The sequence below is a fragment of the Trachurus japonicus genome, chromosome 8, assembly GCF_045865225.1.
Source record: "Trachurus japonicus isolate A0001 chromosome 8, Traja_1.0".
NCBI lineage: Eukaryota > Metazoa > Chordata > Actinopteri > Carangiformes > Carangidae > Trachurus > Trachurus japonicus.
This window is the reverse complement of record NC_140914.1, coordinates 32,419,997-32,443,855: the sequence shown is the minus strand read 5'-3', so window position 1 is coordinate 32,443,855 and position 23,859 is coordinate 32,419,997. Positions and strand designations below refer to the sequence as shown.

The following is a 23,859-nucleotide window of genomic DNA, read 5'->3' as shown; positions in this document are numbered from 1 at the left end:
TCTAAGTACTTAGTTAAAAGTTATATAACTTTTTGTCATAAATAAGCTAGTGGTTGGAGTCAGGCAATAGGATTTAATTGTACAAAAGTTTCTATAGTATTGGAGTAGAGAAAAAAAATCTACCTCTTAAAACGCACACATTAAGGCAGTTTCATACTGTATTAAAGTCAAATTTAATGACAACACTTGAATTTATTGACAGAGCGACTTGAGCTTAGAAACATTATTTTAAGGTCAAAAAGACATTCAGGCAAGAAAGGTGAGCAGAGATGCCAAAAGCAGCTTCATTCCATACTTTCCCATACTTGCTCCACACTACTTATTTCATGCTTTTCAGCTGTGTCACCTACAGTAACACTCCTCAAGTGGTATTCAAGAGCACTGCAAACTGTAGAAAATAAAATGAAAAAACACACACATTAAGGCTGTCAAACAGTGGGTGGAGCTCAGAGACTACAGTCCTCTGTCAGTGAATGGGTGAGTAATGCTGTGTGATGTATAGCGTGTGAGGTGTGAGGGAGGGAGGAGCAGGTATGTCAAGCCGTTCGTTGCTTATTGGAACAATATCCGAGTGGAAACAACAACAAAGGTCTGAAGCGTTGTTATTATTGTTCTTTGTCCCGCCCAAGTGATTTTACATTTTGATATTCCACACATGCAACAAACATCAAGTGCATAATCTGTATACTGATTATAACACAGACTTGTCAGTTGCACATAGAAACAGATCCTCTGGTTTTAGACGTGGCATTTATGATAAATAAAAATAAAATATACAGCTCATCGGTCATTGTCAGTTACAGTCCAGGTTTTCAGTATGTCAGTCATATTCTCATAAACACAATATCTCAGTAAGACTCAGCGGTCAAAGCATCAGTCTGTACTTCAGGAAGTTGTGGGTTTGATTCCTTGCACATATTTTTTACATGTCAAATTTTACTACTTTAACATACTTTGTTACACACTTGATTCAACTTGTAAATTGTTCACAAGACTTTCATCTATTCAGCGATCACCTGACAGTCTTTGATTTATGATAGCATAGAGCTCATTGAACTTCCGGTGGTCTGTGGCCAAGGGGTTAACAATCATGAGGTCATGGGTTTGATTCCTGCTTCAGAAATATTTGTAGCAATGGCTTTCAGCATTCACACGCATTTTCTTCAGGAAATGCTCTTTCCAGTTAATTCCAATCATAGATCTTATTAAGGCAAGGCAAGTTTATTTGTATAGCACATTTCCGCAACAAGACAGCTCAAGGTGCTTTACATATTAGCAAAATGAGAACATGTTAATTAAGTTGTTAACACTGATCAGCCCCAACATTAACACAGGAGACTGTTTTATTGTTGTGGCTCTTTATATTTACAACTGGAATTGTGGAATTCAGGAATTTAACCGTCATCATTCTGGTTTTGGTTCTTATTTAAACAAACATATTAATTGATGAAACTATAAAGGGCGTGAAAAAGGTATTAACATAATTGTCCACTGAACAAAAGAAGGGATGACAGTCTGAATGAAAATAATGGGAACACACCCAAACCCTGACGTTGGTACACATGAACCTACAGCACCTGTACGGTAGCTATATAAAGTCCAGCAGGCTGATCAGCTGCACTGTCACCATCCACTCACCTGTTCATCATGAAGAAGCTGATCCTCTCTCTGACTCTGGTCTGGGCGCTTGCCAGCTCAGGTAAGACCACCTCTTCTTACTGTAGAGATTCTGCAGGTACGAGACAACCAATATTTAACAGATAAATAAAAACGAGAACTAAATAAAAGATGATTAAAGCAGATATCAGTGGAATGTTTTTGTTAATATAAGTCCTAAATAGTCCTATTTTCCATCAGCAATCACTTACATGAAGTATTTCAGCCTAAACACGAGTCTCTCCGTCACTCTGCTCTGCTGTAACCCGAGGAGAAAATTTTCCTTGTGGGATACAAGTGTTATCCAATGAGGGGAGAGAACGGCATGAAGGGCTGTGTGTGCAGCCAAGGGATGCGCGTGAATGTGGTGACGTAGCACGAGGACCAATTGATGCCTGACAAGGGCGGGGGCTGCTAACTCATGGTGCGTTCAAGGAAACTCGTACTTTGTGTTTTTCCTTCCTGTGAAGTCATACCAGTTCGATCTGGTACGAGTTCACGGGTCGGAAGTTACGAGTGGCCGTTATAGGGAACTTTCACAGACAACAGGACGGTAAAAACACGAGCTACGGGTTACCTGGAACGCTACCAAGTCGTAGTTGTGACTTGAAGCTGTAACTTACGGTTTCAAAAGCCTGCCTTGAACACAGCATTAGCCGAAACGGCCGTGCCACTGATATCTGCTTTAATTATTTCAATCAACCAGAGCTGATCATGTGAAACTATCTAAATCCAGGGGGATAATGTGGATGAATCTACGTTACCACTTGTTAATGGGTCCATTTTCGATAAATATATCGTTTTGTCTCTATCGTTATTTTAATATTATTATTTAGTGGTCGATTCGCCCAGCATTTCCTAGTTTAGGTTTCCCAGACGCTGCCCGGCGGGTCATGGGAATAACGCCGCCGGGTCGCTAGTTGGCATCGTTTATGGTCGGAACTACGACGGTATCATGATTGTCTTCCAACCTCCAACTTTCGTTCTTGATCAATGAAAACATTCTTCTTGCGCCGGTCCAAGAATTTCACCGTTCGCACGGAGGCTCATGGGAAATGTAGTGTGAGAACATTTCACTTTCTGAAACTCATCGTTGTCCCTTTAAATCATTTGTAACCATAGCAACAACTACATCTTAAAATCCTTGGCCCTGTTCCCCTCACAGTGAACTGCTGGGAGTGCCTGTTCACATGATATAAAATGCCTCTATTGATCACTTGTGATCAGATGCTGTTTTTAGCCAATAAACCAACAGATCTGTTGACAATGTGTTTGTGTAACCCTAAAGTTTCATTTGAAAGTTTTACCCATTTGAAAACGGCCGGGACGTCAGTAAAGTGGTCGGTCCTTTAGAGGACATCATTAGAGCAGTCAAAACAAAATATTGGTGAAATGAACAAGTTTCGGGGTAGATAATGTGGTATTTAGAGGCTGCATTTGGGTGCCCTGATCACTCTCACCATATGGATATACGCGGCTCTCAAATGGATCTAAATATCGCCCAAGGACTCTTAATGCAACCATAGTTATTCAGGTGAGTAAACGACTGTATTTTATGCCAGAAATAAGGTACAAATTGTAAAAAAAAACGGCACTTCTCCTTTAAGAAGACATCAGTGAAGTGGTCGGTCCTTCAGAGGACTTCGGTGAAATTGGTGGTCCTTCCTTCCGAGGATGTCAGGAGAGAGTGAGGGGTCCTTCCGAGGACAACCGTAGAGTGGGCGGTCCTTTACAGAACGTCAGTAGGTCTCAGATGCATCCTGAACGAGTCTTGGGTGTGTTCACACCTGAACTCACCTGTGATCAGACCACCTGAGACACATGTTATCACCAGGTGTGAAGGAAGTGTTTGTGATAACAGCAACAATGATAATTAGATTTCTGAGCTTTAATAAAACATCAAACACTGTAACCCTAAAGATTGCACACCTTTGCCTTGACATCTATTTTTCTCTCCACTGCAGCTCAAGCACTGAATTGTCTGACTTGCACGAATCAAGCATGTTCAACAACATCATCAGTGGCATGTACCACAGAGACCATGTGTGTGACAGCCTCTATTTCAGGTAGTCTCCTCTTCATGTTGTCGATTACTTTTCACTAAAATACATGTGTGTTTTCCATCAACATTAACAAACTGCACTTGGGCTGTGTAGCTGTTTCAGGTGGAATTCCAACACAGCAAATCACCAAAGGCTGTGCAGCGCCCTCCCTGTGTCCAGCCACAGGTGCTCAGACATTTTCAGTGGACTTGAGTGCTCAAAGTGCACTGGCATCAGCTCAGTGCTGCAACAACACAGATGACTGCAACTCACAAACTCTACCCTGTAAGTACAGAGGGATGACTGCGATCTTATTGAAGACCAAAAATACTGGAAACTCTATTTTCACTTAAATGTTGTTTTCTGTTTCAGTCCCGACTCCTCAGGCCGCCAACAGCCTGTCATGTTTCACATCTCAATGCACAACTTCATTACAGTGTACTGGATCTGAAGATCGCTGCTTTCAAGCAAGTGGTGAGTGTTCTTCTTATATGACATTTGTGCTGACTGCACTTTATTTTAGTTTGAGGTTTTTGCTCACAAACAGACTTAAATGATTAGCAATCATTTTCTTTTGCTCTAAATCCAATGACATTGAGTCGAACTATTCTCAATTAAGAAGTGGCTACTATTACGCTTACCACAACATTTTTCACGTCTGTCACTTTTGTTTAGTTATATAAAGCTGGAATTAAGAGAGAATATGTACATTTACAGAACAATAATTCCTTCATCTGCAGTGACAAGTGGGTCCACAACCACACCAATCTCGGGCTGTGCATCTTCAAACATGTGTGATGCTGCAACCAGCGTGGGAAGTCTGCCCTTCCTGGAAAGTATTGGTACCGTCAGCAATCCAAGCTGCTGTGAAACCAGTCAGTGTAATACTGGAGTAACCACAACAACTGCCCCAACAACTACAACAACTGCCCCAACAACTACAACTGCTGCAACAACTACAACAACTGCCCCAACAACTACAACCACTGCTGCAACAACTACAACCACCGCCCCAACAACCACAACCACTGCTGCAACAACTACAACCACTGTACCAACAACCACGACCACTGCCCCAACAACTACAACCACCGCCCCAACAACTACAACCACCGCCCCAACAACTACAACCACTGCTGCAACAACTACAACCACCGCCCCAACAACTACAACAACTGCACCAACAATTGCAACCACTGCTGCAACAACTACAACAACTGCTGCAACAACTACAACCACCGCCCCAACAACTACAACCACCGCCCCTACAACCACAACCACCGCCCCAACAACTACAACAACTGCACCAACAACTGCAACCACTGCTGCAACAACTACAACCACCGCCCCAACAACTACAACCACCGCCCCAACAACTACAACCACTGCTGCAACAACTACAACTACCGGCCCAACAACCACAACCACCGCCCCAACAACTACAACAACTGCACCAACAACTGCAACCACTGCTGCAACAACTACAACCACCGCCCCAACAACTACAACCACTGCTGCAACAACTACAACTACCGGCCCAACAACCACAACCACCGCCCCAACATCTACAACAACTGCACCAACAACTGCAACCACTGCTGCAACAACTACAACAACTGCTGCAACAACTACAACCACCGCCCCAACAACTACAACTGCTGCAACAACTACAACCACCGCCCCAACAACTACAACAACTGCACCAACAACTGCAACCACTGCTGCAACAACTACAACAACTGCTGCAACAACTACAACCACCGCCCCAACAACTACAACTGCTGCAACAACTACAACCACCGCCCCAACAACTACAACAACTGCACCAACAACTGCAACCACTGCTGCAACAACTACAACAACTGCACCAACAACAACAACCACTGCTGCAACAACTACAACAACTGCACCAACAACTACAACAACTGCACCAACAACTGCAATCACTGCTGCAACAACTGCACCAACAACTACAACAACTGCTGCAACAACTACAACCGCCACCCCAACAACTGCACCAACAACTGCAACCACTGCTGCAACAACTACAACAACTGCTGCAACTACTACAACAACTGCTGCAACAACTACAACCACCGCCCCAACAACTACAACCACCGCCCCAACAACTACAACAACTGCTGCAACAACTACAACCACCTCCCCAACAACTACAACAACTGCACCAACAACTGCAACCACGGCTGCAACAACTACAACAACTGCACCAACAACTTCAACCACTGCTGCAACTACTACAACAACTGCAACCACTGCTGCAACAACTACAACAACTGCTGCAACAACTACAACCATCGCCCCAACTACTACAACCACTGCCCCAACAACTACAACAACTGCTGCAACAACTACAACCACCGCCCCAACAACTACAACAACAGCACCAACAACTGCAACCACTGCTGCAACAACTACAACCACCGCCCCAACAACTACAACCACCGCCGCAACAACCGCAACCACTGCTCCAACAACTACAACAACTGCACCAACAACTACAACAACTGCACCAACAACCACAACAACTGCTGCAACAACTACAACCGCTGCACCAACAACTACAACAGCTACACCAACAACCACAACAACTGCTGCATCAACTACAACCGCTGCAACAACAACCACAACCACTGCTGCAACAACTACAACCACCGCCCCAACAACTACAACCACCGCCGCAACAACCGCAACCACTGCTCCAACAACTACAACAACTGCACCAACAACTGCACCAACAACCACAACAACTGCACCAACAACCACAACCACTGCTGCAACAACTACAACCACTGCACCAACAACTCCACCAACAACTACAACCACGGCACCAACAACCACAACTGCAACAACTACAACCACTGCACCAACAACTACAACCACTGCTGCAACAACCACAACCACTGCTGCAACAACTACAACCACCGCCCCAACAACTACAACCACTGCTGCAACAACTACAACCACCGCCGCAACAACTACAACCATTGCTGCAACAACTACAACTACCGCCCCAACAACTACAACAACTGCACCAACAACTGCAACCACTGCTGCAACAACTACAACCACCGCCCCAACAACTACAACCACCGCCCCAACAACTACAACCGCTGCACCAACAACTCCACCAACAACTACAACCACGGCACCAACAACCACAACTGCAACAACTACAACCACCGCCCCAACAACTACAACCACTGCTGCAACAACCACAACCACTGCTGCAACAACTACAACCACTGCTGCAACAACTACAACCACCGCCCCAACAACTACAACCACTGCTGCAACAACTACAACCACTGCTTCAACAACTACAACCACCGCCCCAACAACTACAACCACTGCTGCAACAATTTCAACCACCGCCCCTACAACCACAACCACCGCCCCAACAACTACAACAACAGCACCAACAACTGCAACCACTGCTGCAACAACTACAACCACCGCCCCAACAACTACAACCACCGCCCCAACAACTACAACCACTGCTGCAACAACTACAACCACTGCATCAACAACTACAACCACCGCCCCAACAACTACAACCACTGCTGCAACAACTACAACCACCGCCCCAACAACTACAACCATTGCTGCAACAACTACAACCACCGCCCCAACAACTACAACAACTGCACCAACAACTGCAACCACTGCCGCAACAACTACAACAACTGCTGCAACAACTACAACCACCGCCCCAACAACTACAACCACCGCCCCAACAACTACAACCACTGCTGCAACAACTACAACCACCGCTCCAACAACTACAACCACTGCCCCAACAACTACAACCACTGCTGCAACAACTACAACCACCGCCCCTACAACCACAACCACCGCCCCAACAACTACAACAACAGCACCAACAACTGCAACCACTGCTGCAACAACTACAACCACCGCCCCAACAACTACAACCACTGCTGCAACAACTACAACTACCGGCCCAACAACCACAACCACCGCCCCAACATCTACAACAACTGCAACCACTGCTGCAACAACTACAACAACTGCTGCAACAACTACAACCACCGCCCCAACATCTACAACAACTGCAACCACTGCTGCAACAACTACAACAACTGCTGCAACAACTACAACCACCGCCCCAACAACTACAACTGCTGCAACAACTACAACCACCGCCCCAACAACTACAACAACTGCACCAACAACTGCAACCACTGCTGCAACAACTACAACAACTGCTGCAACTACTACAACAACTGCTGCAACTACTACAACAACAACTGCAACCACTGCTGCAACAACTACAACCATCGCCCCAACTACTACAACCACTGCCCCAACAACTACAACAACTGCAATCACTGCTGCAACAACTACAAAAACTGCACCAACAACTACAACCACTGCCCCAACAACTACAACAACTGCAACCACAGCTGCAACAACTACAACCACTGCTGCAACAACTACAACTACCGGCCCAACAACCACAACCACCGCCCCAACATCTACAACAACTGCACCAACAACTGCAACCACTGCTGCAACAACTACAACAACTGCTGCAACAACTACAACCACCGCCCCAACAACTACAACTGCTGCAACAACTACAACCACCGCCCCAACAACTACAACAACTGCACCAACAACTGCAACCACTGCTGCAACAACTACAACAACTGCTGCAACTACTATAACAACTGCTGCAACAACTACAACCACCGCCCCAACAACTACAACCACCGCCCCTACAACCACAACCACCGCCCCAACAACTACAACAACAGCACCAACAACTGCAACCACTGCTGCAACAACTACAACCACCGCCCCAACAACTACAACCACCGCCCCAACAACTACAACCACTGCTGCAACAACTACTACTACCGGCCCAACAACCACAACCACCGCCCCAACATCTACAACAACTGCACCAACAACTGCAACCACTGCTGCAACAACTACAACAACTGCTGCAACAACTACAACCACCGCCCCAACAACTACAACTGCTGCAACAACTACAACCACCGCCCCAACAACTACAACAACTGCACCAACAACTGCAACCACTGCTGCAACAACTACAACAACTGCTGCAACTACTACAACAACTGCTGCAACAACTACAACCACTGCCCCAACAACTACAACAACTGCTGCAACAACTACAACCACCACCCCAACAACTACAACAACTGCAACCACTGCTGCAACAACTACAACAACTGCACCAACAACTTCAACCACTGCTGCAACTACTACAACAACAACTGCAACCACTGCTGCAACAACTACAACAACTGCTGCAACAACTACAACCATCGCCCCAACTACTACAACCACTGCCCCAACAACTACAACAACTGCTGCAACAACTACAACAACTGCACCAACAACTGCAATCACTGCTGCAACAACTACAACAACTGCACCAACAACTACAACCACTGCCCCAACAACTACAACAACTGCACCAACAACTGCAACCACTGCTGCAACAACTACAACCACTGCTGCAACAACTACAACTACCGGCCCAACAACCACAACCACCGCCCCAACATCTACAACAACAGCACCAACAACTGCAACCACTGCTGCAACAACTACAACAACTGCTGCAACAACTACAACCACCGCCCCAACAACTACAACTGCTGCAACAACTACAACCACCGCCCCAACAACTACAACAACTGCACCAACAACTGCAACCACTGCTGCAACAACTACAACAACTGCTGCAACTACTACAACAACTGCTGCAACAACTACAACCACCGCCCCAACAACTACAACCACCGCCCCAACAACTACAACCACCGCCCCTACAACCACAACCACCGCCCCAACAACTACAACAACAGCACCAACAACTGCAACCACTGCTGCAACAACTACAACCACCGCCCCAACAACTACAACCACCGCCCCAACAACTACAACCACTGCTGCAACAACTACAACTACCGGCCCAACAACCACAACCACCGCCCCAACATCTACAACAACTGCACCAACAACTGCAACCACTGCTGCAACAACTACAACAACTGCTGCAACAACTACAACCACCGCCCCAACAACTACAACTGCTGCAACAACTACAACCACCGCCCCAACAACTACAACAACTGCTGCAACAACTACAACAACTGCACCAACAACTGCAATCACTGCTGCAACAACTACAACAACTGCTGCAACAACTACAACCACCGCCCCAACAACTACAACCACCGCCCCAACAACTACAACAACTGCTGCAACAACTACAACCACCGCCCCAACAACTACAACAACTGCACCAACAACTGCAACCACTGCTGCAACAACTACAACAACTGCACCAACAACTGCAACCACTGCTGCAACAACTGCACCAACAACTTCAACCACTGCTGCAACTACTACAACAACAACTGCAACCACTGCTGCAACAACTACAACAACTGCTGCAACAACTACAACCATCGCCCCAACTACTACAACCACTGCCCCAACAACTACAACAACTGCTGCAACAACTACAACAACTGCACCAACAACTGCAATCACTGCTGCAACAACTACAACAACTGCACCAACAACTACAACCACCGCCCCAACAACTACAACCACTGCTGCAACAACTACTACTACCGGCCCAACAACCACAACCACCGCCCCAACATCTACAACAACTGCACCAACAACTGCAACCACTGCTGCAACAACTACAACAACTGCTGCAACAACTACAACCACCGCCCCAACAACTACAACTGCTGCAACAACTACAACCACCGCCCCAACAACTACAACAACTGCACCAACAACTGCAACCACTGCTGCAACAACTACAACAACTGCTGCAACTACTACAACAACTGCTGCAACAACTACAACCACTGCCCCAACAACTACAACAACTGCTGCAACAACTACAACCACCACCCCAACAACTACAACAACTGCACCAACAACTGCAACCACTGCTGCAACAACTACAACAACTGCACCAACAACTTCAACCACTGCTGCAACTACTACAACAACAACTGCAACCACTGCTGCAACAACTACAACAACTGCTGCAACAACTACAACCATCGCCTCAACTACTACAACCACTGCCCCAACAACTACAACAACTGCTGCAACAACTACAACAACTGCACCAACAACTGCAATCACTGCTGCAACAACTACAACAACTGCACCAACAACTACAACCACTGCCCCAACAACTACAACAACTGCACCAACAACTGCAACCACTGCTGCAACAACTACAACCACTGCTGCAACAACTACAACTACCGGCCCAACAACCACAACCACCGCCCCAACATCTACAACAACTGCACCAACAACTGCAACCACTGCTGCAACAACTACAACAACTGCTGCAACAACTACAACCACCGCCCCAACAACTACAACTGCTGCAACAACTACAACCACCGCCCCAACAACTACAACAACTGCACCAACAACTGCAACCACTGCTGCAACAACTACAACAACTGCTGCAACTACTACAACAACTGCTGCAACAACTACAACCACCGCCCCAACAACAACAACCACCGCCCCAACAACTACAACCACCGCCCCTACAACCACAACCACCGCCCCAACAACTACAACAACAGCACCAACAACTGCAACCACTGCTGCAACAACTACAACCACCGCCCCAACAACTACAACCACCGCCCCAACAACTACAACCACTGCTGCAACAACTACAACTACCGGCCCAACAACCATAACCACCGCCCCAACATCTACAACAACTGCACCAACAACTGCAACCACTGCTGCAACAACTACAACAACTGCTGCAACAACTACAACCACCGCCCCAACAACTACAACTGCTGCAACAACTACAACCACCGCCCCAACAACTACAACAACTGCACCAACAACTGCAACCACTGCTGCAACAACTACAACAACTGCTGCAACTACTACAACAACTGCTGCAACAACTACAACCACTGCCCCAACAACTACAACAACTGCTGCAACAACTACAACCACCACCCCAACAACTACAACCACCGCCCCAACAACTACAACAACTGCTGCAACAACTACAACCACCACCCCAACAACTACAACCACCGCCCCAACAACTACAACAACTGCTGCAACAACTACAACCACCGCCCCAACAACTACAACAACTGCACCAACAACTGCAACCACTGCTGCAACAACTACAACAACTGCACCAACAACTGCAACCACTGCTGCAACAACTGCACCAACAACTTCAACCACTGCTGCAACTACTACAACAACAACTGCAACCACTGCTGCAACAACTACAACAACTGCTGCAACAACTACAACCATCGCCCCAACTACTACAACCACTGCCCCAACAACTACAACAACTGCTGCAACAACTACAACAACTGCACCAACAACTGCAATCACTGCTGCAACAACTACAACAACTGCACCAACAACTACAACCACTGCCCCAACAACTACAACAACTGCACCAACAACTGCAACCACTGCTGCAACAACTACAACAACTGCTGCAACAACTACAACAACTGCTGCAACAACTACAACCACCGCCCCAACAACTACAACCACTGCCCCAACAACTACAACAACTGCTGCAACAACTACAACAACTGCACCAACAACTGCAATCACTGCTGCAACAACTACAACAACTGCACCAACAACTACAACCACTGCCCCAACAACTACAACAACTGCACCAACAACTGCAACAACTACAACCACTGCATCAACAACTACAACCACCGCCCCAACAACTACAACCACTGCTGCAACAACTACAACCACCGCCCCAACAACTACAACCATTGCTGCAACAACTACAACCACCGCCCCAACAACTACAACAACTGCACCAACAACTGCAACCACTGCCGCAACAACTACAACAACTGCTGCAACAACTACAACCACCGCCCCAACAACTACAACCACCGCCCCAACAACTACAACCACTGCTGCAACAACTACAACCACCGCTCCAACAACTACAACCACTGCCCCAACAACTACAACCACTGCTGCAACAACTACAACCACCGCCCCTACAACCACAACCACCGCCCCAACAACTACAACAACAGCACCAACAACTGCAACCACTGCTGCAACAACTACAACCACCGCCCCAACAACTACAACCACTGCTGCAACAACTACAACTACCGGCCCAACAACCACAACCACCGCCCCAACATCTACAACAACTGCAACCACTGCTGCAACAACTACAACAACTGCTGCAACAACTACAACCACCGCCCCAACATCTACAACAACTGCAACCACTGCTGCAACAACTACAACAACTGCTGCAACAACTACAACCACCGCCCCAACAACTACAACTGCTGCAACAACTACAACCACCGCCCCAACAACTACAACAACTGCACCAACAACTGCAACCACTGCTGCAACAACTACAACAACTGCTGCAACTACTACAACAACTGCTGCAACTACTACAACAACAACTGCAACCACTGCTGCAACAACTACAACCATCGCCCCAACTACTACAACCACTGCCCCAACAACTACAACAACTGCAATCACTGCTGCAACAACTACAAAAACTGCACCAACAACTACAACCACTGCCCCAACAACTACAACAACTGCAACCACAGCTGCAACAACTACAACCACTGCTGCAACAACTACAACTACCGGCCCAACAACCACAACCACCGCCCCAACATCTACAACAACTGCACCAACAACTGCAACCACTGCTGCAACAACTACAACAACTGCTGCAACAACTACAACCACCGCCCCAACAACTACAACTGCTGCAACAACTACAACCACCGCCCCAACAACTACAACAACTGCACCAACAACTGCAACCACTGCTGCAACAACTACAACAACTGCTGCAACTACTATAACAACTGCTGCAACAACTACAACCACCGCCCCAACAACTACAACCACCGCCCCTACAACCACAACCACCGCCCCAACAACTACAACAACAGCACCAACAACTGCAACCACTGCTGCAACAACTACAACCACCGCCCCAACAACTACAACCACCGCCCCAACAACTACAACCACTGCTGCAACAACTACTACTACCGGCCCAACAACCACAACCACCGCCCCAACATCTACAACAACTGCACCAACAACTGCAACCACTGCTGCAACAACTACAACAACTGCTGCAACAACTACAACCACCGCCCCAACAACTACAACTGCTGCAACAACTACAACCACCGCCCCAACAACTACAACAACTGCACCAACAACTGCAACCACTGCTGCAACAACTACAACAACTGCTGCAACTACTACAACAACTGCTGCAACAACTACAACCACTGCCCCAACAACTACAACAACTGCTGCAACAACTACAACCACCACCCCAACAACTACAACAACTGCAACCACTGCTGCAACAACTACAACAACTGCACCAACAACTTCAACCACTGCTGCAACTACTACAACAACAACTGCAACCACTGCTGCAACAACTACAACAACTGCTGCAACAACTACAACCATCGCCCCAACTACTACAACCACTGCCCCAACAACTACAACAACTGCTGCAACAACTACAACAACTGCACCAACAACTGCAATCACTGCTGCAACAACTACAACAACTGCACCAACAACTACAACCACTGCCCCAACAACTACAACAACTGCACCAACAACTGCAACCACTGCTGCAACAACTACAACCACTGCTGCAACAACTACAACTACCGGCCCAACAACCACAACCACCGCCCCAACATCTACAACAACAGCACCAACAACTGCAACCACTGCTGCAACAACTACAACAACTGCTGCAACAACTACAACCACCGCCCCAACAACTACAACTGCTGCAACAACTACAACCACCGCCCCAACAACTACAACAACTGCACCAACAACTGCAACCACTGCTGCAACAACTACAACAACTGCTGCAACTACTACAACAACTGCTGCAACAACTACAACCACCGCCCCAACAACTACAACCACCGCCCCAACAACTACAACCACCGCCCCTACAACCACAACCACCGCCCCAACAACTACAACAACAGCACCAACAACTGCAACCACTGCTGCAACAACTACAACCACCGCCCCAACAACTACAACCACCGCCCCAACAACTACAACCACTGCTGCAACAACTACAACTACCGGCCCAACAACCACAACCACCGCCCCAACATCTACAACAACTGCACCAACAACTGCAACCACTGCTGCAACAACTACAACAACTGCTGCAACAACTACAACCACCGCCCCAACAACTACAACTGCTGCAACAACTACAACCACCGCCCCAACAACTACAACAACTGCTGCAACAACTACAACAACTGCACCAACAACTGCAATCACTGCTGCAACAACTACAACAACTGCTGCAACAACTACAACCACCGCCCCAACAACTACAACCACCGCCCCAACAACTACAACAACTGCTGCAACAACTACAACCACCGCCCCAACAACTACAACAACTGCACCAACAACTGCAACCACTGCTGCAACAACTACAACAACTGCACCAACAACTGCAACCACTGCTGCAACAACTGCACCAACAACTTCAACCACTGCTGCAACTACTACAACAACAACTGCAACCACTGCTGCAACAACTACAACAACTGCTGCAACAACTACAACCATCGCCCCAACTACTACAACCACTGCCCCAACAACTACAACAACTGCTGCAACAACTACAACAACTGCACCAACAACTGCAATCACTGCTGCAACAACTACAACAACTGCACCAACAACTACAACCACCGCCCCAACAACTACAACCACTGCTGCAACAACTACTACTACCGGCCCAACAACCACAACCACCGCCCCAACATCTACAACAACTGCACCAACAACTGCAACCACTGCTGCAACAACTACAACAACTGCTGCAACAACTACAACCACCGCCCCAACAACTACAACTGCTGCAACAACTACAACCACCGCCCCAACAACTACAACAACTGCACCAACAACTGCAACCACTGCTGCAACAACTACAACAACTGCTGCAACTACTACAACAACTGCTGCAACAACTACAACCACTGCCCCAACAACTACAACAACTGCTGCAACAACTACAACCACCACCCCAACAACTACAACAACTGCACCAACAACTGCAACCACTGCTGCAACAACTACAACAACTGCACCAACAACTTCAACCACTGCTGCAACTACTACAACAACAACTGCAACCACTGCTGCAACAACTACAACAACTGCTGCAACAACTACAACCATCGCCTCAACTACTACAACCACTGCCCCAACAACTACAACAACTGCTGCAACAACTACAACAACTGCACCAACAACTGCAATCACTGCTGCAACAACTACAACAACTGCACCAACAACTACAACCACTGCCCCAACAACTACAACAACTGCACCAACAACTGCAACCACTGCTGCAACAACTACAACCACTGCTGCAACAACTACAACTACCGGCCCAACAACCACAACCACCGCCCCAACATCTACAACAACTGCACCAACAACTGCAACCACTGCTGCAACAACTACAACAACTGCTGCAACAACTACAACCACCGCCCCAACAACTACAACTGCTGCAACAACTACAACCACCGCCCCAACAACTACAACAACTGCACCAACAACTGCAACCACTGCTGCAACAACTACAACAACTGCTGCAACTACTACAACAACTGCTGCAACAACTACAACCACCGCCCCAACAACAACAACCACCGCCCCAACAACTACAACCACCGCCCCTACAACCACAACCACCGCCCCAACAACTACAACAACAGCACCAACAACTGCAACCACTGCTGCAACAACTACAACCACCGCCCCAACAACTACAACCACCGCCCCAACAACTACAACCACTGCTGCAACAACTACAACTACCGGCCCAACAACCATAACCACCGCCCCAACATCTACAACAACTGCACCAACAACTGCAACCACTGCTGCAACAACTACAACAACTGCTGCAACAACTACAACCACCGCCCCAACAACTACAACTGCTGCAACAACTACAACCACCGCCCCAACAACTACAACAACTGCACCAACAACTGCAACCACTGCTGCAACAACTACAACAACTGCTGCAACTACTACAACAACTGCTGCAACAACTACAACCACTGCCCCAACAACTACAACAACTGCTGCAACAACTACAACCACCACCCCAACAACTACAACCACCGCCCCAACAACTACAACAACTGCTGCAACAACTACAACCACCACCCCAACAACTACAACCACCGCCCCAACAACTACAACAACTGCTGCAACAACTACAACCACCGCCCCAACAACTACAACAACTGCACCAACAACTGCAACCACTGCTGCAACAACTACAACAACTGCACCAACAACTGCAACCACTGCTGCAACAACTGCACCAACAACTTCAACCACTGCTGCAACTACTACAACAACAACTGCAACCACTGCTGCAACAACTACAACAACTGCTGCAACAACTACAACCATCGCCCCAACTACTACAACCACTGCCCCAACAACTACAACAACTGCTGCAACAACTACAACAACTGCACCAACAACTGCAATCACTGCTGCAACAACTACAACAACTGCACCAACAACTACAACCACTGCCCCAACAACTACAACAACTGCACCAACAACTGCAACCACTGCTGCAACAACTACAACAACTGCTGCAACAACTACAACAACTGCTGCAACAACTACAACCACCGCCCCAACAACTACAACCACTGCCCCAACAACTACAACAACTGCTGCAACAACTACAACAACTGCACCAACAACTGCAATCACTGCTGCAACAACTACAACAACTGCACCAACAACTACAACCACTGCCCCAACAACTACAACAACTGCACCAACAACTGCAACAACTACAACAACTGCTGCAACAAGTACAACCACCGCCCCAACAACTACAACTGCTGCAACAACTACAACCACTGCTGCAACAACTGCTGCAACAACTACAACAACTGCACCAACAACTGCAACCACTGCTGCAACAACTACAACAACTGCTGCAACAACTACAACAACTGCACCAACAACTACAACAACTCCACCAACAACTGCAATCACTGCTGCAACAACTACAACAACTGCACCAACAACTACAACAACTGCACCAACAACTACAACAACTGCTGCAACAACTACAACCACCGCCCCAACAACTACAACAACTGCACCAACAACTGCAACCACTGCTGCAACAACTACAACAACCGCTGCAACTACTACAACAACTGCTGCAACTACTACAACAACTGCTGCAACTACTACAACAACTGCTGCAACAACTACAACCACCGCCCCAACAACTACAACAACTGCAACCACTGCTGCAACAACTACAACAACTGCACCAACAACTGCTGCAACAACTGCACCAACAACTGCAACCACTGTTGCAACAACTTCAACAACTGCACCAACAACTGCAATCACTGCTGCAACAACTACAACAACTGCACCAACAACTACAACAACTGCTGCAACAACTACAACCACCGCCCCAACAACTACAACAACTGCACCAACAACTGCAACCACCGCCCCAACAACTACAACAACTGCACCAACAACGACAACCACCGCCCCAACAACTACAACAACTGCACCAACAACTGCTGCAACAACTACAGCAACTGCACCAACAACTGCAACCACTGTTGCAACAACTTCAACAACTGCACCAACAACTGCAATCACTGCTGCAACAACTACAACAACTGCACCAACAACTACAACCACTGCTGCAACAACTACAACCACCGCCCCAACAACTACAACCACCGCCCCAACAACTACAACCACCGCCCCAACAACTACAACAACTGCACCAACAACTGCAACCACCGCCCCAACAACTACAACCACCGCCCCAACAACTACAACCACCGCCCCAACAACTACAACAACTGCACCAACAACTACAACCACCGCCCCAACAACTACAACAACTGCAACCACTGCTGCAACAACTACAACCACTGCTGCAACAACTACAACCACCGCCCCAACAACTACAACCACTTCTGCAACAACTGCAACCACTGCTGCAACTACTACAACAACTGCACCAACAACTGCAACCACTGCTGCAACAACCACAACAACAACGACAACAACAACAACCAGTGACGCCTGTTGTGTCCAACTGCATATGATCCTCCTGCTGCTGGGACTCTTCTTCTATTAAAGCACAGGAACAAGAGGACAAAGCACCTTTGAAGTCACCAGGACAGGAAAAGTAGATGGAGTCTGGGTGAAGCTGAGATGGGAAGAAAAGGCATAGATGCAATCAACACATAGATGTCCATACAACTGGAGGAAAAGACATTACATGCTGCAGTGTTATTTAGCAGTTCTGTTTTGTTGCTCACATTAGAGATCTGTTTAGCTTCTTCTCCCACTCCCACCTCTTACATCGCGACTTCCAACCACTCCCCTTCCCTCCCAAAATGTAAGTCTGAGGCTGGAATTGCATACATCTTGTGCAGGACATATTTATTTATTTATATGTTTATTTATTATCTATTCATTCAAGTTAAATAACAATAATAATTTTGACATTTTATCCCAGATTCAGATTCCATCTTAATAAACTTAGAGTTTTCTATTATCTTTTATCTGTCTTGCTGTTATTTACTTGGTCTTCTATTGGTGGAGACTTGAGCACTTTTTTTAGAAGGGTTTCTGGATGAATATGCTGTATGATGTTACATATGTTCTGATATATACTGTATGTGTATGTATATATAAATGGACAACTCACTGCAAAATAAATCTACCTACGGGTATCAATAAAGTAACCTGAACCTGAGTCTTCAGAACAGGACCCTGACACCTGATTTGTTTTTTAAAATTAATCTAAACTAAAGCAGAAGCTGGAGCCATCAGAGACTCATCGACATCATCAACACACAAACGTTTCTGTGAGATCATAATCACATCACCTGCTGCAGGTGAAGACACTGTCACAGCTGATCAGATTTAGATTAAAAAAAAACGATGAACAGAAGAGTCATTTCTTGCATCCACTTATTTTGTTATTTTGGTGAATCACTAAAACATTTGTTTTGTAGGAAGACGTAAAACTGAAAGATGTATAATGGTTCTACAGAATAGAAAAGACAAACCAGTGCTAGGCCTGGTGAGACTGACTATAGAGATTTGAACTGATCGAGCTGTTTTGCATGTATTGATCCAGCTGTGACTTGAAGCGACTGAGGAGTGTGTCCCCCGGGGGGAACGTGGCTGACACACTGTAACTGTATGATCCAATTCAATCCAAATACACTGGATTCTACATTCTAGTGTTGTCCAAGACCAAACCAAGACCATTTTCAAGACCATTCATATATTCAGTACCAGTCCTTGTAATAATGATGTGGCTTGATATTTCCATTAATCCTCAGCTAAAAAAAGAGATGGTCTTACATAAAATCGATACCAAAGTATGGATTGAACAGAATAACGCAGAACCTGCTAAATTCTCCCACTTTTGACACTGGTGCAACCAGGTTTTTCAGATGGTTACACAAGCATACAATTACAGTTTTAGTTGTCATAAAGTTATTGAATTACATTACATAAAGCAAAGTGAGTGAATGACAGAGACACATTTGCAATTAAAAAAAAAGAAAAAAAGATGTCATGCAGCTGTGGTCTTGAGAAAAAATCCATCTCGACCAGGATCGAGACAAACTGTCACTACAACTACGAATACATTAAAATTAACAGATGCTCTGTAAATTTACCTTATGGCCAGACTTGACAATGTTAACCCCTCAAAACCCACCGGCCTGTGGGATGTATTGCCTCTGATGAATGCTGGGTTGAAATGGGTATGAGGTATCTGACGTAATAATGATTATTTCAGTGCCACATCAGTTTCTGTGTATTAAATAACACTGAAGTGAAGAGGAAGTGTGTGAAGGTTTTTCATAAGGAACTTAAAACTTTTTGGAACTCCTTTGAATATGTGAACAGGATTAACTCACGTCTCATTGTCAAGTGTGTGTATTTTTCTGCCACTAAAATAGCAAAGTATGAACAAACATACTGTACATGCAGCCATGGTGGGGCTATGATAGAATTCTCATTCAGTGACGAGAACAATGCACCGATACAAAAGTCTGGTCACAATTAATGTGTCATGCAACTGTTATGAACTGACAGTATTGAAGGACAAATAAAGGCCAGTACAGAATGTATTATCAAAACAACACAATGGCCAGTTGAGGCTTGTCCTGAGCCGATTATACAGTAAAAGGAAGGTTATTAAAGGGTACGCAATTAAAATCAACATATTGTCAAAAGAAAAAGAAAAAAGACCAAACCACTGATGCGCAGGACATAAAGATGCACTTGTTTTAGAAAATCACCACAATTGAGTGGATTCTCAAGTATAGCTGCTATCATACTACTGCAGAGGAAATATGCCTGTATCATTTTGGTCTCACAGGGTCAGAGGTTTATTCTTAAGATGACCTTTGTCAGTATAAAACCAAAATAATGAAACTGCAGGAAGAGTGCGGCTGTGAATGGTGTTGTGGAGAGAAGACAAACAGGCCTGAAGTTATGCAGGCGGTGAACTGATGGTAATGATTGCATTTACTTAAAAAGCACTGTACACACCTGCTGTGCACCGGGTGTGTACAGGACAGGTGTGTCCTGAAACACACAAGCTTGTTTGTTATCTATAAACAGAACACCTTTTGTGTTTACATGAATGTTTTCCATTCTTGGACACTCTAAACTTAACAGAACAACAGATTTCAGGATACTGACGTAAAATATCTACAAATTCAAAACGCTGAATTGAATTGAATTAACTGCCTTTATTGTTTTTGCACATTAAAATACAATGAGATTGGGAGTGCTACTCTACTGTGGTGCATACAATAAATATAATAATATAATAAATGGTAAATGGACTTGCTCTTATAGGACCACTCAAAGCACTTCACACCCACAGTCAACCTTTCACACACATTCAGACAGCACTTGAAATCTACTCATTCACACACCCAATGCACAGATTGGGGAGGTAAGTTGCCCAAGGACACTTTGACAGAGTCAGCCACAGTCACCCACAGTCACCCATATATAATAATATAATAAACATGGATTTTTACACTGTTATCACAACAACCACTACAATGGCAACAACGATATCAGTGAAACCCAGAGAGAAAAGTATCTCATAATGATAAATATTTTACATTTACATTACATTGTTCTGATGGTTTTGTATGAATTACTTTTTGAAAAATGTGAATTAATTAATTTGTTTGCATGTTCTTTGTTTCCCTCTTTTACCATTTTTGAATATAATTAGTGTTTTTCATAATGTGCTGTGAATTATAAATGTTTCCAGGGGACATACAAATCAAAACATGTCAAAAATAACACTGTTGTACATTGTAAAACCTACAGCTTTTCTGTGCTTTCAGGGCAAATTCTATGTGACAATTCCCCCCCAAAAAAACAAACATACAAGAAAACCTGCCCCAGACTGATGGTTTTTCTAGTGTGGTTTGGGCATCAAAACACACCTGTTCATACAGTATGTTCTATGCAAAAATATAAAAAAAAAATAATGGGCCATGGTTACTTAGTGCTTAGTTACTTTTTTTACTTTTAGAGTTGAAAATTTGAGTTTTACAGCAGTATGCAAATGTTAGATTGTCTGCATAACTTCTTGTATGGGAGATATGATGTGACAACCTACACACAAAAAGATTTTGTTTGTTTTTTATTATAATTGTAATGACAAATGTGTGTATTACTGTGTCATGCAGTTATTTGTGCAGCACAGTTGTGCACAGTTAAAAAAAGATGCACCTAAAGTTATCTGGGTCTTAAAAAAACTACCTTGTCTAAGCTCCCACAACTATTTTTTTTTTTTTTTTGATGCAGTGCCAAAATGTCAATGTCTGTCAATGCCTGTACAATAAACAGGGCTTAATCTGAGCAGTAGGTGCACACAGTACAAACATAAAGGAAGAAAATAAAATATATGAAAGAAATCAAGGCCATCTTTAAAGGTGTCGTCAATGTGTGACACAGGACAAACATAATCAAACCCAACTGATTCCACAGGACTAGCTCACTGATGTATAATAGCAAACTATTTGATGAATGTTTTCTTAAAGCAGAGAACGTCAGCTGCCAGGATGATGGAACCAAGAGTTAACACAAGAGAAAGAAAGTTACACCCACTGGATTGGGAGGATCCCATTTATAATATGCTCCTCACTCTGCTGTGTAGGTGTATTCTCATAGTCCTGCTCGGTCACCTCCTGAAACTAAGAGAAAACAGAGGATGTGATTAAAAATGTGTAAGATAATTCAAGTGACAGTGTAGCCAGGAGAGTGCTGTGTAAATCCAAGAGTGTGGCCAGGAGAAACAGAAAGAGAACACACATGATTGCAATGAAGTTATCAATAGTTTTTCAGGGTATTTTGTGCTTTTCATTCTTTCACTAAAGCTAATAAGGAAAGGAGTAAGGCGGGAAGGACAGCAGGAAGGCAGAACGAGATTAAGCAGGAAGAAATATTGAAAGAAATTAAAGATGAGGAAGCAGAAAGAAAGATGACGATGTGCTTAAGGTGCCTCCCATCACAGTGAGGACACGATGGGCTTTGCAGGGTAAGAGACAGGAGTAGGTTTAGGTCAAGGTTCTAGTAAAGGGATAGTAAACTTTTGTACAAGTATGGTTGTGTGTTGGAGCAGTGCGTGGTGCAGTGGTTAAGGCGGCCGCCCCATGTAGAGGCTACAGTCCTCAACGCAGGCATCCCCGGTTCGAATCCCGCGTCGGGCAGATCTTTCCTGCATGTCATTCCCCCTCTCTCTGCCTCCCCCTTTCCTGTCTATCTCTACTATGGCTATCAAATAAAGGCATAAAAGCCAAAAAATATACTTAAAAAAAAAAAAAAAAGTATGGATGTGTGTTGTTGGGGTTAAGTGAAGGTTTATGGTTTGTCTTGAAATATTGTAATCAAAACAGAGTTTAAATTT

General features: G+C 45.4%; 1 protein-coding gene across 1 annotated transcript; it reads left to right on the top strand.

Annotated features, from left to right (window-relative positions):
- Positions 1 to 1,647: 1,647 nt before the first annotated feature.
- On the top strand, positions 1,648 to 20,831 carry LOC146983783 (uncharacterized). The gene is made up of 11 exons (XM_085785321.1): positions 1,648 to 1,699; positions 3,621 to 3,722; positions 3,813 to 3,983; positions 4,071 to 4,172; positions 4,439 to 4,583; positions 7,458 to 7,569; positions 11,596 to 11,899; positions 12,653 to 12,825; positions 14,626 to 14,907; positions 16,933 to 17,475; positions 20,826 to 20,831. Exons 1-11 carry the CDS (start codon positions 1,648 to 1,650, stop codon positions 20,829 to 20,831), a joined length of 1,992 nt encoding a protein of 663 aa, XP_085641447.1.
- The last annotated feature ends 3,028 nt before the right edge of the window (positions 20,832 to 23,859 follow it).